Below are 15,914 nucleotides of genomic sequence, written 5' to 3' on the forward strand. Positions count from 1 at the left end.
CCTAAATACCAGCCAATACCTATGCACACCATAACAATATTAGCAAACAGAGAGATTCCACAAACTATGACTGATGGAGACAACACAGTCGAGGCAAATATTTGAGTATAAATTTTCGTTTGAACTATAGACCACAACCATCCAAAAGCAATAAATTTTCCTATCATCAAGCCTGTTCATTTTAAATAGTATGGAAATATCCACTTGACAAACGCAGAACCAAAGAATTTGTAACAAGGTGGCACAATCAACGCGGCTGACCAATGAAGCCATCCAAAGATCTCCAGAGGCAATTTCCAAAAAAAGCGTTTCACTTAGTTATTGAGGGTCCAGGTCCTTGAAGGGAATTTTAGAAGTTTGTTCAGACACAGGTCAGATAGTGGTTAGCTTTTATTCAAACAACAGTGATAAACTGTGGATTTGAAGACAAATATTCAGACTTTCAGAAACTTTTACTCTCTTGTTTGGATTGCTTCGACTGAAGCCATACCCCACCACCACTGTGAAGAGCTCTGCTGTTCTTGGGGCCTTCATCACCCTTACCTACCCAGATATGGTCCTTAGATACCTGGCAATGCCCTTTCCTCAGTATGAGGATCTGGCCTTGGCTGCTGAGGTAGTTGCTATGATCAAGTGGCTAGATGAATGGAATGGAGGCATTGGGTTGTGCCCCTCTTGCCTCAGCTTCTGCTTCCTAATTGCCATGGATCTAGTCTTTTCCTTCTAAAATTAACTTTTTGGTGAAGGCGCTGGAGTCACCAGTGGCTGTGGATGATCAGAGGTAGCGTGATTGGACTGAGGTCTTGGTGAAGCTCTCTCTACTGTTATTTAGAAGACATCCTCGTGAGACCTAGAGGATGCAGAAATGCCTCTCCTCTGGGCTTCGTCCAACAGCAACATAAATGGACCACAGCCACTGAGCGAGTGGTGAAGACAATAAGGATTCTGTTGAGGAAGGTTGAAGCCAAAACCCCATATCATAACTCAGTTTTAGGATCACACCCCATTTCCTAAGAAGCCAAGGTTGCAGAAAGTAAATTTGGGAAACCTCTGAGGACTGTGCCCACATTAGCAATGAGTTTTATTGCAAATATGAGGGGAGGGCCCAGTGCTCCTATTCTGAGCAACTGGATCACGTTTGGTGGGACAAGGATGTGACCCCTCCCACTACATTTTTGTACTCTGAACAGTGCACTATTGTCTTCAAGTCTGTGGGATTCCCTTTGAGTGGGGCTGCCCAGGAAGTTGTTCCCTCTTCAGTTCTCAAAGCTTATGAAACACCTACTTCTCATCTGAGTGAAGGAAGCATCGAAGTGAAGAGAACATAAAAACTAATGTTTTTCTTAATACAAACCCAATATTGGTGCTGGATTAATTGTTCAGTGGTAGCTCAATTGCTTTGCACCTGGCTGACAAGGATTTGATATCCAGTACCCAATTTGGTCCACCAGACTTACACTGAACACAAAACCAGAAGTCCTGAGCACTGTAGAACCGACATCACAGCACAACACAATACGTAAAAGAAAAGGTCCTACTTCCCAGATCTAGATTTTTCTTTCCACGACTTCATATTAAATCTGAGGTTTTTTTCTCCCTTGACCGAGGAATTAATAACCTGAATGATCTCAGATAATTTATCAGGGACTGATTTTGTTTCGAATTGGGTGTTAGTTTTGCCCATTTTATTCGTCACTGCATAAAAAATGGAAAAAATATGAGATCAGAAATAAACAAAGACAGGGGCCAGAGAGATAGCATGAAGGTAGGGTGTTTGCCTATTGTATGCAGGACAGTGGTTCAAATCCCAGCATCCCATATTGTCCCCTGAGCCTGCCAGGAACGATTTCTGAGCATAGAGCAGGAGTAGCTCCTGAGCACTGCCAGCTGTGACCCAAATAACAAAAACATAATATATGAAAAGTTGATGAGTGCACAGGTAAAAAAAAATATGGAGTTAGAGGTAATTACACTTCACAGACCAACTAATCAGGTGGATCATGCAGTTTTTGGTATCTGCATTTGATATGTATGAATGCTGAGACATTACTTAGTCCTCATTTGTCACCTGACTCAAACAGAGGGTGTCTAACCTGTATGTGTCTTATGGTGTTTGAAGAGAATTGATCTCTGACTGAAGCCTCGTCCACACTCCCTGCAAACATGGGGCCTCTCTGCTGTGTGTGTCCTCTGGTGTGTGACGAGATTTGACTTCTGAGTGAAGCCTTGCCCACACTCCCTGCAAACATGGGGCTTCTCCCCAGTGTGTATCCTCTGGTGTGTGATGAGATGGGAACTCTGACTGAAGCCTCGCCCACACACTCTGCAAGCATATGGCTTCTCTCCTGTGTGTGTCCTCTGGTGTGTGATAAGACTCGACTTCACGCTGAATGCTCTCCCACACTCCCTGCAAACATGGGGCCTCTCTGCTGTGTGTGTCCTCTGGTGTGCGATGAGACTTGATTTCTGAGTGAAGCCTTGCCCACATTCCCTGCAAACATGGGGCTTCTCCCCTGTGTGTATCCTCAGGTGTGCGATGATATGTGACCTCTGACTGAAGCCTCGTCCACACTCTCTGCAAACATAGGGTTTCTCTCCTGTGTGTGTTCTCTGGTGCGTGAGGAGACTCGACTTCACACTGAAGGCTCTCCCACACTCCCTGCAAACATGGGGCTTCTCCCGCGTGTGTGTCCTCTGGTGTGTGAGGAGACTTGATTTCACACTAAAGGCTCTCCCACACTCCCTGCAAACATGGGGCTTCTCCCCTGTGTGTGTGCTTTGGTGTGTTCTGAGATGTGACCTTCGACTGAACCCTCGGTCACACTCCTTGCAAACATAGGGCTTCTCTCCTGTGTGTGTTCTCTGATGTGTGATGAGATGTGACTTCTGACTGAATCCTTGTCCACACTTCTTGCAAACATGGGGCTTATCTCCTGTATGTATCCTCTGGTGTGTGATGAGATATGCCCTCATACTGAAGGCTTGCCCACACTCCCTGCAAACATGGGGCTTCTCTCCTGTGTGTGTCCGCTGGTGTGCTATGATACTTGACTTCTGAATGAAGCCTTGCCCACACTGCTTGCAAACATGGGGCTTCTCTGTAGTGTGTGTCCACTGGTGTGTGACGAGACTCGACTTATGACTGAAGCATCGGCCACACTCCATGCAAACATGGGGCTTCTCCCCGGTGTGTGTTCTCTGGTGTGTGATGAGATGTGACCTTTGACTAAACCCTCTGTCACACTCTCCGCAAACATGGGGCTTTTTCCCTGTGTGAATCTGATGTGTGATGACATTTGATCTATCACTGAAGCTTTGACCTGTCCTTATATGCTTGTCTCTTAAAATTCTTCGCATTCTTATTCCTACAACTATTCCATCTGTTTCCTTTGGGTTTTCTTTCTGGCATGTGTTAGTTTCTTCCTCCATTGGCACCTCATGTTTATTAGAGCTCCCTATATGACTGCAAAGTAGTCTAGAAAAGGCTGTTGAAATTCGTCTGTGCTTTATCTTCTTAGCCAACACTATGGAGCTTTCTTTGTGCTTTTGACTTTCAACTATGTCATTTCTTGGTTTCTCATTATTTGGAAGAGAACGCTGCTGCCATTGGTTCTGATCACGTGGACAGGAATTATCAGTTTCAGGGTGCTTTCTCGCAGATGTTCCTGGAAGGATCAGAGAGGGATGATTATATTTTATGAGATGAATAAAAAAGTTCTGAATGGAAAACGCAAAATAGCAAAAGGACATAGATGGATTTCTGAATTAGGTTCTACTGAAAGAGGAAGGTTTTGGTCAGAGTAGATGTTGACAAGGTTGTCTGGATCATAGCTATACATCCTGTTAATGTCTGCCCCCTGGATTTCCTTATTTTGTTGATAAAACAAGATAAATTCTTCACCCGAAGGTGCCAGACATTAGCCTTGGTTCTGTGATTTGGTATCATTCCTGGCAGGGTAAGAGAAATGTACAGGCTGCTTTACTATACACCTTTGGCTTCTGAACTGTGTTTTGTTATTCATCTGCATTTGCTTGATCTTGCAAAATTTAAAAAGTCCATTTAAGTATTTCTTTGTTTTTATTCTTGTTCACAGATTACAGTGCTCAGGGTTATTGTCAATTTTGCATTAAGAATGTACTTCTGGGCCCGGAGAGATAGCACAGCGGCGTTTGCCTTGCAAGCAGCCGATCCAGGACCAAAGGCGGTTGGTTCGAATCCCGGTGTCCCATATGGTCCCGTGCCTGCCAGGAGCTATTTCTGAGCAGCCAGCCAGGAGTAACCCCTGAGCAATGCCGGGTGTGGCCCAAAAACCAAAAAAAAAAAAAAAATGTACTTCTGGCTTCTGAATCCCTGAAGGTTTCCTCAGAGGTCTAGGGAGCGCACCCCCAAAAAACTGCATTTTGAAGTGGCTGAGTGAGTACATTCTGGCTGCAGGGGTCGCTCTGCCCTGCTGTGCCTTTGTTCACTCTGAGGACTTCAGGGGAAACTTCTACGTCTGTCTGCCTGTGCCTGTGCTTCTGAATCCCCGAAGGTTTCCTCAGAGGCCGAGCGCACCCCCAAAAAACTGCATTTTGAAGTGGCTGAGTGAGTACATTCTGGCTGCGGGGGCTGTCCAATAAGCTGAGGTCTCTGGCAGGGCAGTGCCTTTGTTCACTCTGAGGACTGTCTACTAGAGGCAGCAGAAGAGCGTGGCCACTTTGCTTCGCTTCGTGGCCGCGCACTCTTTCTAACCAATGAACCCCGGGGCCGGGCGGTGGCGCTAAAGGTAAGGTGCCTGCCTTGCCTGCGCTAGCCTTGGACGGACCGCAGTTCGATCCCCCGGTGTTCCATATGGTCCCCCAAGCCAGGAGCAACTTCTGAGCACATAGCCAGGAGTAACCCCTGAGCGTTACCGGGTGTGGCCCAAAAACCAAAAAAAAAAAAAAAACAACCCCACAAAAACAAACAAACAAACAAAAAACCAATGAACCCCACCACAACACGCAGGAAAAGCAACACTACAAGCGTGACAATGGGGAAACCTCGCAGGCAAACACCATCCACAGAGAATGAAGACGAAAGCTCGGATGACCTAATAAATTCCAACCGCCTGATTAATCTTTCAGATAAGGAATTTAGAATAGAAATATGGAATATGTTCGTAGAACTCAAAAAAAGCATAGATCGATATGAAGAGAACACAAAGACAGAAATCAGAAAACTCCAAATTGAAATAACAGATCTGAAAAACACGGTTGCTCAACTGAAAACCTCAATGGATAGCCTCGCCAACAGGTATCAGCAGCTGAGGAGAGAATCAGAGTACTGGAAGACGTGATGCAGAAAAACTCAACACACAGAAGAAATTGGAAAAGAACCTTAAGACAAATGAACAGGCAATGGAAAAAGTACTCAAGGCATGTGAACATATGAAAATAGAAGTCTTTGATAAACTCAACAGAAACAACTTAAGAATCATTGGAGTCCCAGAAACCCAGGAAGGAGATCTCCAGGAAGAATCAACTGCCAAAGACCTCATCAAAGAGATACTCCCAGAGTTAAAGACTACATGCAATCAAATCCTGCATGCCCGAAGAGTACCAGCTAAAAGTGACCCAAAGAAAAACACCCCAAGACACACCCTCGTTACAATGACAAATCCCATAGACAGAGATAGAACACTGAAAGCAGCAAGATCAAAAAGGGAAATTACATTCAAAGGAGGATCCTTAAGACTTACAGCAGACATGTCACAAGAAACTCTCAAGGCCAGAAGACAGTGGTGGGATATTGTGACAAGACTGAATGAAATGAATGCCTCACCGAGAATACTGCACCCAGCCCGACTCACGTTCAGGTTTGAAGGAAGAATACACAGCTTCATGGATAAACACCAGCTCAGAAACTTCACAGATGATAAACCAGCCTTAAAGGAAAAACTGACAGGTCTACTCTAAGACAAGAGAGACCAACAAACACAGCAAACTTATCTACAAAGATGACATTAAATCCTATGACAATCATCTTCCTCAATGTCAATGGACTAAATTCACCAATTAAAAGACAGAGAGTGGCAAAATGGGTCAAAAAGATGAATCCAACCTTCTGCTGCCTACAAGAAACACATCTGAATAGTCAGAACAAACATAGACTCAAAATCAAAGACTGGAGGAAAATTATCCAAGCAAACAACACCCTCAAAAAAGCTGGGGTGGCCATATTAATATCTGATGACACCAACTTTATACTCAGAAAAGTGGTATGGGACAAAGATGGACACTATGTACTAATCAAGGGATATGTGCAACAGGAAGAAATCAGACTATTAAACATATATGCACCCAATGAGAGACCAGCAAATTATCTAATACAATTACTGACAAATCTGAAAGAAATCAATAATAACACAATCATTGTGGGAGACTTCAACACGGCCCTATCAACACTTGATAGGTCAACCAGACTGAAACCCAAAAAAAACATACTAGCCCTGAAAAGAGTGTTGTGTATGTAAATATTTTAGGGGATTACTATGTTACTCACCCTAAACTGATTGGTGATTGTGCCCTACCCTAGGGTGTGACCTGGCATTCTGCCCCCACCCTAGGGTAGGACCTGATTCTGCTTCCACCATTGGATGGTATGTGATCCCACCATTGGGTGGTACCTGATTCTGGTGGATAAAAACAAGGGTCTGTGGAAGGCCGGGGCTTTTTGCTGGAACTGAAGCTGAGTCTTTGGACTGCAGTTTTGTCTTCCGAATAAAGCGAATATTTCCACGAGCCTGACTGTCTGCGAGCTGTTTACCCGCCGTTTCACCTCAGAACCGTGGGCTAGACAGGGTGGCAGACACGTGCTCCGAGCTGGAAGAAAAAGGCCTCATCCTCCATCCCACCATCAGTCAACCTCTTCAGGGGCTGACTTGCTACATAATGGCGCCCGAACAGGGACCTGAACCTGGACCCTCAATAACTGTAAGTGAAATACTTCATTGGAAATTTCCTATGCTGACCATCAAATGGTTTCTGTGGTTAATCATGTGGATTTTGCCACCCTTTGTCTTACGCATTGGTGCTCTAGTATACAAGTGGATCATTCCATTTTGTTTAAAACTAATTGGTTTTGATCTAAGGACAATCACTGCAGTTGGATGGTTGTGGTCTATATTTCAAATGAAAACTGCAGTGTCTCCAGCCATCATAGTTTGTGGAATTTCTGTGTTGACTAACATTATTATTGTGAGCATAGTTATTGGCTGGTATTTAGGAAATAGAAAGTGTAGAAATGGTGAGGCTAAAACCAGTATAGATAATAAGGAAATCTATCTGACGAAAACTCAGACCAAGGTGCGGGCTGACGAATCCAGCCCCACCATCAACAATATAGAAATTTTTGCTGGAAGAAAAACAACTCGGAATGTTAAGCCTGATTCTAGTGAATAGCTTGACAGTAGTGACTCAGATAATGATCAACCTCCAGTGCTAACTCCACAAGGGAGGCCTCATTCTATTCACAAAATTGAAAGGCAGAGCAGAGCAGATTCAGACGATGAACCACATGCTCGGTCTCAGAGCTCTATTCAGAGTAATTTTGCTAATCCGGCCTCATCCCCTATAGACGGGGTAAATGTTTCTAACTATGTACCCTATCAGATGGAAGAATTAGATCGGTTTAAAAGAGCATGTAAAGCGCATGGGCCAAAATCGCCATACAGTGTGGAGTTATTAAGACTTTGGAGTCATAACTCATCTTGGACTTTGTATGATTTTAAAAGAATCGCTGAAATATGCCTGTCGTCTAAACAGTGAACTGAATGGGAAATGTACTAACCCTAACCCTAAATTATATAGCCTGGATGGTACGAAAAAGCAAGTGGCAGGTGTTACTGTATCGTATGAATTATTGATGGCAGAAAATCAATTTGCAAATATTCAGACACAAGCAGCTTTACCTAAGGAAATCTTAAATTTAATTAGGGATATTGCATTGTCATCATGGGAAAAAATTGATTCTAACAGCATTGGTAGAGGAAACTTTTTAAAAATTACCCAAGGCCCTTATGAGTCATTTGCAGAGTTTGTAGGTAAGATTAAAGATGCTCTGAAGTTACACGTGGAAGATGAGGAGATGAGAAACTTCCTAGTAAAATCTTTGGCCTATCATAATGCAAATTCAGCCTGTAGATTAGTACTGAATACATTAAATGAAAAGGCAGATGTGAATGATTACCTTTATGCCTGCAGGAATGTCTATGGGGAACCCCAACCCCCACCCCACTTAGACTCAGTACAAACCTTCCCAGTTACCAAGGGAACAATGCCTTACTCCCCTCGGGGACAGAACACTTTCCGGAAACCAGGTCTTTGCCCAAAATGCAAAAGGGGTCGCCACTGGGCGAAAGATTGCAGATCCAGAAACCTCATTAATAATAACCTAAGTAGAGGTTTCAACACAGTCCCCAGGAGGCAAATCGCCTGCTACCATTGTGGAAAACAGGGATATATCAAAAGAAATTGTCGTCTCCTTATAAATTCAGCTCCTCAAGAACACACATACAAGATGCAGGGAAACGCCCACAGGGCCTCCCCCCAGGCCCTTCCAAATCAGGGGCAAAGTTCACAGACAATAATCCTACCAAGCCCAGCCCAAGAAAATTCATCACGATAAGGGAATTAATCCACTCCACTTCAGGGAGTGCCGGATTAGACATATTATGCCCAGAGGACATTACAATTTACCCAGGAGCATGCCCTTACATGTTAGAAACTGGCATTGTAGGCCCGCCACCCCCAGATACTATGGGTTTGATTCTTGGCAGAAGTTCCCTCAACATAAAGGGTATATCAGTAATCACTGGTGTCATTGACTCAGATTCTATGGGAGAAATTATTGTAGTTATTACTGTACCAGTTACATGGACCTTTAAAAAAGGAGAAGCGATTGCCCAGATAGTAATAGTGCCTTATGTCAAATTTGGGACTTCAGATAAGACTAGAATTGGAGGTTTTGGAAGCACAGATCCGGGTGCTGCTCAAAACCCAATCGTGGCTCTGGTTACTAAATGTAAAGATGAACACCCAATGATCAAACTTCACTTGAAAGGGCAACCCTTTGATGGAATGATAGATACGGGTGCTCAGGTTACCGTAATTTCTGATAAAGAATGGCCAGAAAATTGGCCTCTTCAGGAAATCCCGTATTCCCTAGAAGGAATAGGAGGCCTGAGTTCCTGTCTGTTAAGAATGAGGACTATGCTATTTTACGGCCCAGAAAATCAAAAAGCAATAATCAGACCTCACGTGGGCCCATTTTCACCATCCCTGTGGGGCCGTGACCTACACTAACAGTGGAAAGCAGAATTCCACATCCCATTAGCTCTGGAAGAGCCCGAACCTTCTTTTGATTTAAAAACCAAAAATTTTTAGTAGGGGCCACTACCATAAAAACACCAGCACCAATAAAAATAAAATGGAAATCTGATGAACCAATTTGGACAGGTCAGTGGCCCCTTAAAACTGATAAATTAAAGGTGCTGACAGAATTAGTGGAGGAACAGCTAAGTTTAGGACATATTGAACCATCTTTTTCTCAATGGAATTCACCTATATTCACGATAAAAAAGAAATCCGGTAAATGGAGACTTTTGATGGATCTTAGAGCTATAAATTTATCCATGATACCTATGGGCAAAGTGCAGACTGGTTTTCCATCACCTGTAGTTATTCCAAAGGAATGGCCACTAATTATAATTGATCTGAAAGACTGCTTCTACCATATTCCTATCCACCCAGATGATAAAAAACGTTTTGCATTCTCAGTTCCTTCTCTCAATAATACCCATCCCTGCAGACGTTTCCAATGGACTGTTCTCCCCGAAGGTATGCTGAATTCCCCAACCATGTGTCAGTTTTTTGTAGATAAGGTTTTGAGCCCTGCTCCTGAAAAATTTCCTCAAGCCATGATATTTCATTATACAGATGATATCTTGCTCACAATGAACAATGAAACATATTTACAGGACTTATACTCTTATGTTATTGACTATTTACAAACATCAGGACTGAACATAGCTTTAGAAAAAATACAGATAATGCCACCGTATCAATATTTGGGTTTTATTTTGGACCGGACGTCTATACGTCCACAAAAATTTTCTATCAAAAAAGAAAACCTCAGAATGCTTAATGATTTTCAGAGACTTTTAGGTGACTTAAATTGGCTCCGCCCTGCACTAGGAATCCCAAATGCAGAGTTATCTAATCTGTTTAAAACGTTGGAGGGTGACCCTGCTTTAGATAGCCCAAGAAATTTAACAACAGCTGCCAAAAATGAATTGGACATCTTCTTGAGCAGATTACAAAAATCGTTTCTCTCAAGATTCATCCCAGGAGAAAAGGTATTAATGTTAATCTTCCCTACTATAGAAACCCCCAAAGGGGCCTTTATGCAACAGTCAGGACCTTTGGAATGGGTGTATTTACATAAGAAAAAACCTCGCTCAGTTGTCCCCTACTTGCAACTGATTTCAGAGATTATTATCAAGGCAAGACTCAGATCTATATCTTTACTAGGTTTTGACCCAGATATAATAGTTTTGCCAGTACCAAAAAAGGAAATTGAGTCAATATTGCCAATTAATGAATCTCTACAAAGGGCCCTCTCAGATTTCACAGGAGAAATATCCTCCCATTATCCAGCAGGAAAAATTTGGGACCTTTTAAAGAAAACTCAGTTTGCTATTTCTTCAATTGTTCGGGATTCTCCTATTCCCAATGCGAAGGTTTTTTACATTGATGGATCCCAAAATGGAAAAGGAGGAATAACCGGAGACAACATTAATATGACCATAGATACCAAATATAAATCTGCACAGAAAGTTGAATTAGCAACGTTAATTTACCTATTAGAAAATGTATCTGAAGCCATGAATATAGTTTCTGATTCTTTGTATGTGGTAAATTTATGTCATGTGATAGCCACTGCTTCACTTAATGCTAATAACCCAATCATACAGAACTTACTTAAACAATTACAGCAGCTTCTTCAAAAACGAACTGAGCCCATGTTCATCACGCATATTAGAGCCCACTAAGGTCTTCCAGGACCGATGGCTCAAGGAAATAAAACTGCTGACTTGCTAGCAATGCCTATATTTAAATCACCTGTAGAGGAACATTCAGCCCTACACACAAATGCTCGCCGTTTACATGTGAATTACCAAATTCCATGGAGGCAAGCTAGAGAAATTGTAGAAAACTGCAACATATATGCACCGTTAACAAAAAAGACTCACATAGCAGGAGCAAACCCAAGAGGCTTACAGTCTAACGAACTTTGGCAAATGGATATAACTCAAACAGATTTATTTCCAAGGAAACCTTATCTTCATGTTGTGGTGGACACTTATTCTCGGTTTATGTGGGCAATTCCCATGTCTTCTCAAAAATCCAAGGCTGCTTGTAGTTTTCTTTTACAATGTTTTTCTGTGATGGGTATTCCATATTCTATAAAAACTGATAATGGGCCAGCCTATGTTAGCAAAACTTTTGAATTTTTTGGTAAGGAATGGCAGATAAGACATCTCAGAGGAATTCCTTACAATTGTAGGGGACAGGCCATTGTAGAAAGGATTCACAGAACCTTAAAAACTCTATTGCAAAAAAATAGAAAAAGAGGTTTACCACCAAAGGATTTGCTATCTTTGACTCTTATCACACTAAATTACTTTAACTTACCCCAAGGGAAAAGTTACACTGCAGCGGAAAGACATTTTAAAGAAGATATTCAGAGACAAGAAACAACCCATAAACCTATTTGGATCAAGGAGAATGAAAAATGGATAGTTGGCTATCTTCTCCTAAGAGGAAGGGCTTATGCCTATGTTTCTATAAATGACAACCCTCCCAAGAAATTTTGGGTTCCATTACGCCTTGTTAGAAATCGGGCTAGCACAAATGATCAGATTCAGACTACAAACTTTCCTTCAGAGCAAAAGCAGAATACTTCAGACTCTAACAGCAGTAATATTGCTGAGGTCTCTGGGGCAGGGAACAACGATTTAGCTGTCACCCACCATACAATGAGTGAGACTGATGGTAGTGATAAACCCTTACACTCCGAGATGCAAAAGGAAAGACAGGAACCTGTCTTAACTGCGCTCCAAAATATAGGAAACTCTTGCTACATGAACTCAATATTGCAATGCTTGTATAATATTTCAGACTTGACTCAGTATTTTCATAAAGATCATTATAAAAAGGATATTAACAAGAAAAATCCGATGGGGCGTGAAGGTAAATTAGCCGAAGAATTTGGTCGGCTCATCAAAACCATGGGAAATGGATTTCATAGATATATTAACCCTGAAAGCTTCAAAGTACAATTGGTTTACTTAATGACCAGTTTGCTGGACACAATCAGCAGGATCCTCACGAACTACTGATGTTCCTAATAGAGGGACTACATCAGGACTTGCTTACTGTAAATCTAATGACAGACAAAACTATACATCTCATGGAAAATGAAAATTATGAACAATTTATTCCAGAACACCAAAAGGCTCACAAATCTATTATTTATGATCTCTTTCAAGGACAATTCAAATCTATACTCCAGTGTCTCACTTGCCACCAAAAGTCTGAGGTTTATGAGACATTTGTTCATTTGTCTCTGGCTGTTACATCTACAGATAAATGTACATTACAGGAATGCGTCTCTGAATTTTTTAAAGAAGCGTTAAGAAATGACAACAAAGTTCTGTGCAACAGTTGCAAAACTAGAAGGGATTTTTCAAAGAAAACGTACTTATGGAAACTGCCACCAGTACTTATAATACACTTGAAACGTTTTGCTTTTGATGGCAAACAAATAAAAAAATTGCATACTTATGTAGATTTTCCTTTAGAAGACCTCAATTTAGAGGAATTCACTTCAGAGAATAAAAGCAAGATTAAGAAATACAACTTATCATCGGTGTCAAACCATTATGGTAAAGTTCACTATGGACACTGTACTTCATACTGTAAAATTGCTGCAAAACAACACTGGATCAATTTTGATGACAAGAAGATCAAAAAGTCCCTAATACATTGGTGAATTCCACAGCAGCATACATCCTGTTTTATACTTCTTAAAGATCTACAATGAACACCAGATAATCATTTCACTTCCTTATCAGTTGCTATTAATGCTCTAGGATTCTTTCCACAGGCATGATCAATGAATATAGATTGAAAATCATGAATCCCCAATGTGTTTCCTTGTAGGATGGATTTATGTCTTAATTTCATTATTGCTCTAGGTCTCAGTTAATCTTGAAATTTTACAAATTAATTTAGTCAAGATTCACCTGAAAGAGAAATTTCTCATCATATTAATGTTGTTTTTCTTTCTAGGTATACTCATTTAACAACTTTCACTCTTTATTTTAACATCATTGCTTTATTTCCCTCAATTTGGGTTTTAAGACTCTGACATAATGATAATTTTAGGTGGACTTTCTTCACAGTGCTTCTTGCCTATGATTGATTATCATAAAGTTACTGTTATACAATAACTTTCTATATATACTGATATACACGTATAGTAGAGTTTTCCATGTTTGTATTACGCATGAAATTCTCTTTCAGATCTGCTCTGCTCTGCCATAAAAAAAATTTTTTTTTGTGAATTTGAAATGATTTATCTAAATAATTGCTGGCTATTACATTTTAAGGCGCTTTTAGTTGATTCAGCTGAGTTCTCTTTTCTTTTGCTCTATTTTGGATCCTTTCCAACAAATATTTTTAAGTATGAGTGAGTGTTATGACCATATTTTTTGTGAAGTCTGTATGTGTATGTCTTGTTTAGTGTCTGTCTGTTCTGCATATTTTGTATATAGTTCCCTTTTTCCTAACTTTATCTTCCCCAATTTAGTCTTCCTTATCCTTCCTTCTCTCTTCCTAGTCCTTAACATTTTAATTTTCAGGATTCCCTTCACATGTGCAACTCATCTCCTTCACCCACAACTACAAGCTTCCTGATCTTGGCTGGAAGAAGAAATCCGTGACTGTTGGAGTTTTACACCATATATGCTGCAAACTTGTTGGAAATGAAGCCACCTGGAATTTGTGTCACAATGTAACCCCAGAGAAAAGATCCATGGATAAGACCCACAGTCTCTGGATCCCAGTTAAACTGTGCTATCTGAATTTCTGGTTTACCATCCACATACACAATGCTATTGTTGACCGTTTCTACAATGGCTACCCCAAGATTGCACCGATCCCAAAGGAAATACAGAAGCCCAACCAACTTATGATGTAATGATGTAATGCTTGGGGATGCCCCAACACATGGATGACTGTACTGGCCTTCCTTCTTCATTCAGCTTGATGTTATCTCCTGTACAAGGCTTCAACCCGCTTTTCCAGACCCATCAAGTGTCTTCGGCCGGTCTTTTTGGAGTTCCAGACCCCTCATATTTACAGATTGGTATTGAAGTCTGTAGAAATTTCATCTGTTGTATTTTTCCTATAATTGTAATCCTTTGAAGTTATATTTGGTACTACACTTCTTTTGACTATTGTAATTAATGTTTTTCTACTTTAGTTTTTAATCTTAGGAATTGATGTTGTATTACATTAGGGTTTTGCTTTCTTGACTTTAGGTTTGTGAGTTAGATATTGTTGTCTATAATTTCCTAAATAATATTTTTGTCTGTTCTCAGGGTTTTTTGTGTGGGCGCATCATAGGCAAAATACTAGGTTTATAGGAGGTTCCATCCATTTTGGATAGGCCCTCAAGTTGTTTATTTACACAGGGAGGGTCTCTGCCTTAAACATTTTGTTTTGGTTTGCGACTTAAGCTCCCATCTATAAATAATTGACATCAATTTCAGACATCTTATGGACTTCAGACTGGATTAAGAACTTGGACAAAGTTCAGATACCTATTGATCATCATTGTAGTGGCTCCCCACTGTGCAGAGTGTGTATGTGCCTTTTCTTCCGAAATAAAGGCCTAGTTCATTGCCCTCAAAGATGGGCTTTCTGGTCTACCTGAACTTGAATGAAAATGGAGCCGGAGAGATAGCATGGAGGTAAGGCGTTTGCCTTTCATGCAGAAGGTCATTGGTTCAAATGCCGGTATCAGCCAGGAGCGATTTCTGAACGTGGACCCAGGAGTAACTCCTGAGCACTGCATGGTGTGACCAAAAAACCAACAACAACAACAACAAATAAAGAAAAGGTGCTTCTTCTTGCCTGCTACACAACCTTTCTGGTGTCTCTTCGAAAGATCTATGTACATCTTAGATTTATCTTCTCAGGAGCTTGTAGTTGATTCCTTGTTACATGTTTCTGGTTTTAGACACCCTGTGTTTAGGTTAGAAGTTTTTCTTTACATTTTCCTGTGATGCGCTTATGCAAACAGCCGCTCTTTTATTATTGACTAATTTTTCCTTTAATAATTGTAGACAATATTGTTTGTTTACTAAAAACAAACGGGGGGAATTGTTGTGTATGTAAATATTTTAGGGGATTACTATGTTACTCACCCTAAACTGATTGGTGATTGTGCCCTACCCTAGGGTGTGACCTGGCATTTTGCTCCCACCCTAGGGTAGGACCTGATTCTGCTTCCACCATTGGGTGGTATCTGATTCCACCATTGGGTGGTACCTGATTCTGGTGGGTAAAAACAAGAGTCTGGGGAAGGCCGGGGCTTTTTGCTGGAACTGAAGCTGAGTCTTTGGACTTCAGTTTTGTCTTCCGAATAAAGCGAATATTTCCACGAGCCTGACTGTCTGCGAGCTGTTTACCCGCCGTTTCACCTCAGAACCAAACGTGGGCTAGACAGGGTGGCAGACACGTGCTCCGAGCTGGAAGAAAAAGGCCTCATCCTCCATCCCACCATCAGTCAACCTCTTCAGGGGCTGACTTGCTACAAAGAGTTA

The 15,914-nt window shown here is 41.3% G+C and overlaps 1 protein-coding gene across 1 annotated transcript in view; it reads right to left on the reverse strand.

The window, feature by feature from the left end:
- Positions 1-1,977: 1,977 nt before the first annotated feature.
- LOC126018864 (zinc finger protein 585A-like) overlaps positions 1,978-15,914 on the reverse strand; it is a 115,067-nt gene continuing 101,130 nt past the window's right edge. The window contains exon 7 of the mRNA XM_049780959.1: positions 1,978-2,813. Coding sequence (XP_049636916.1) covers positions 2,089-2,813 — 725 coding nt within the window. The 3' untranslated portion in view covers positions 1,978-2,088. The remainder of the gene's footprint in view (positions 2,814-15,914) is intronic.

This window comes from Suncus etruscus, chromosome 9, assembly GCF_024139225.1.
Source record: "Suncus etruscus isolate mSunEtr1 chromosome 9, mSunEtr1.pri.cur, whole genome shotgun sequence".
NCBI classification, from domain to species: Eukaryota; Metazoa; Chordata; class Mammalia; order Eulipotyphla; family Soricidae; genus Suncus; species Suncus etruscus.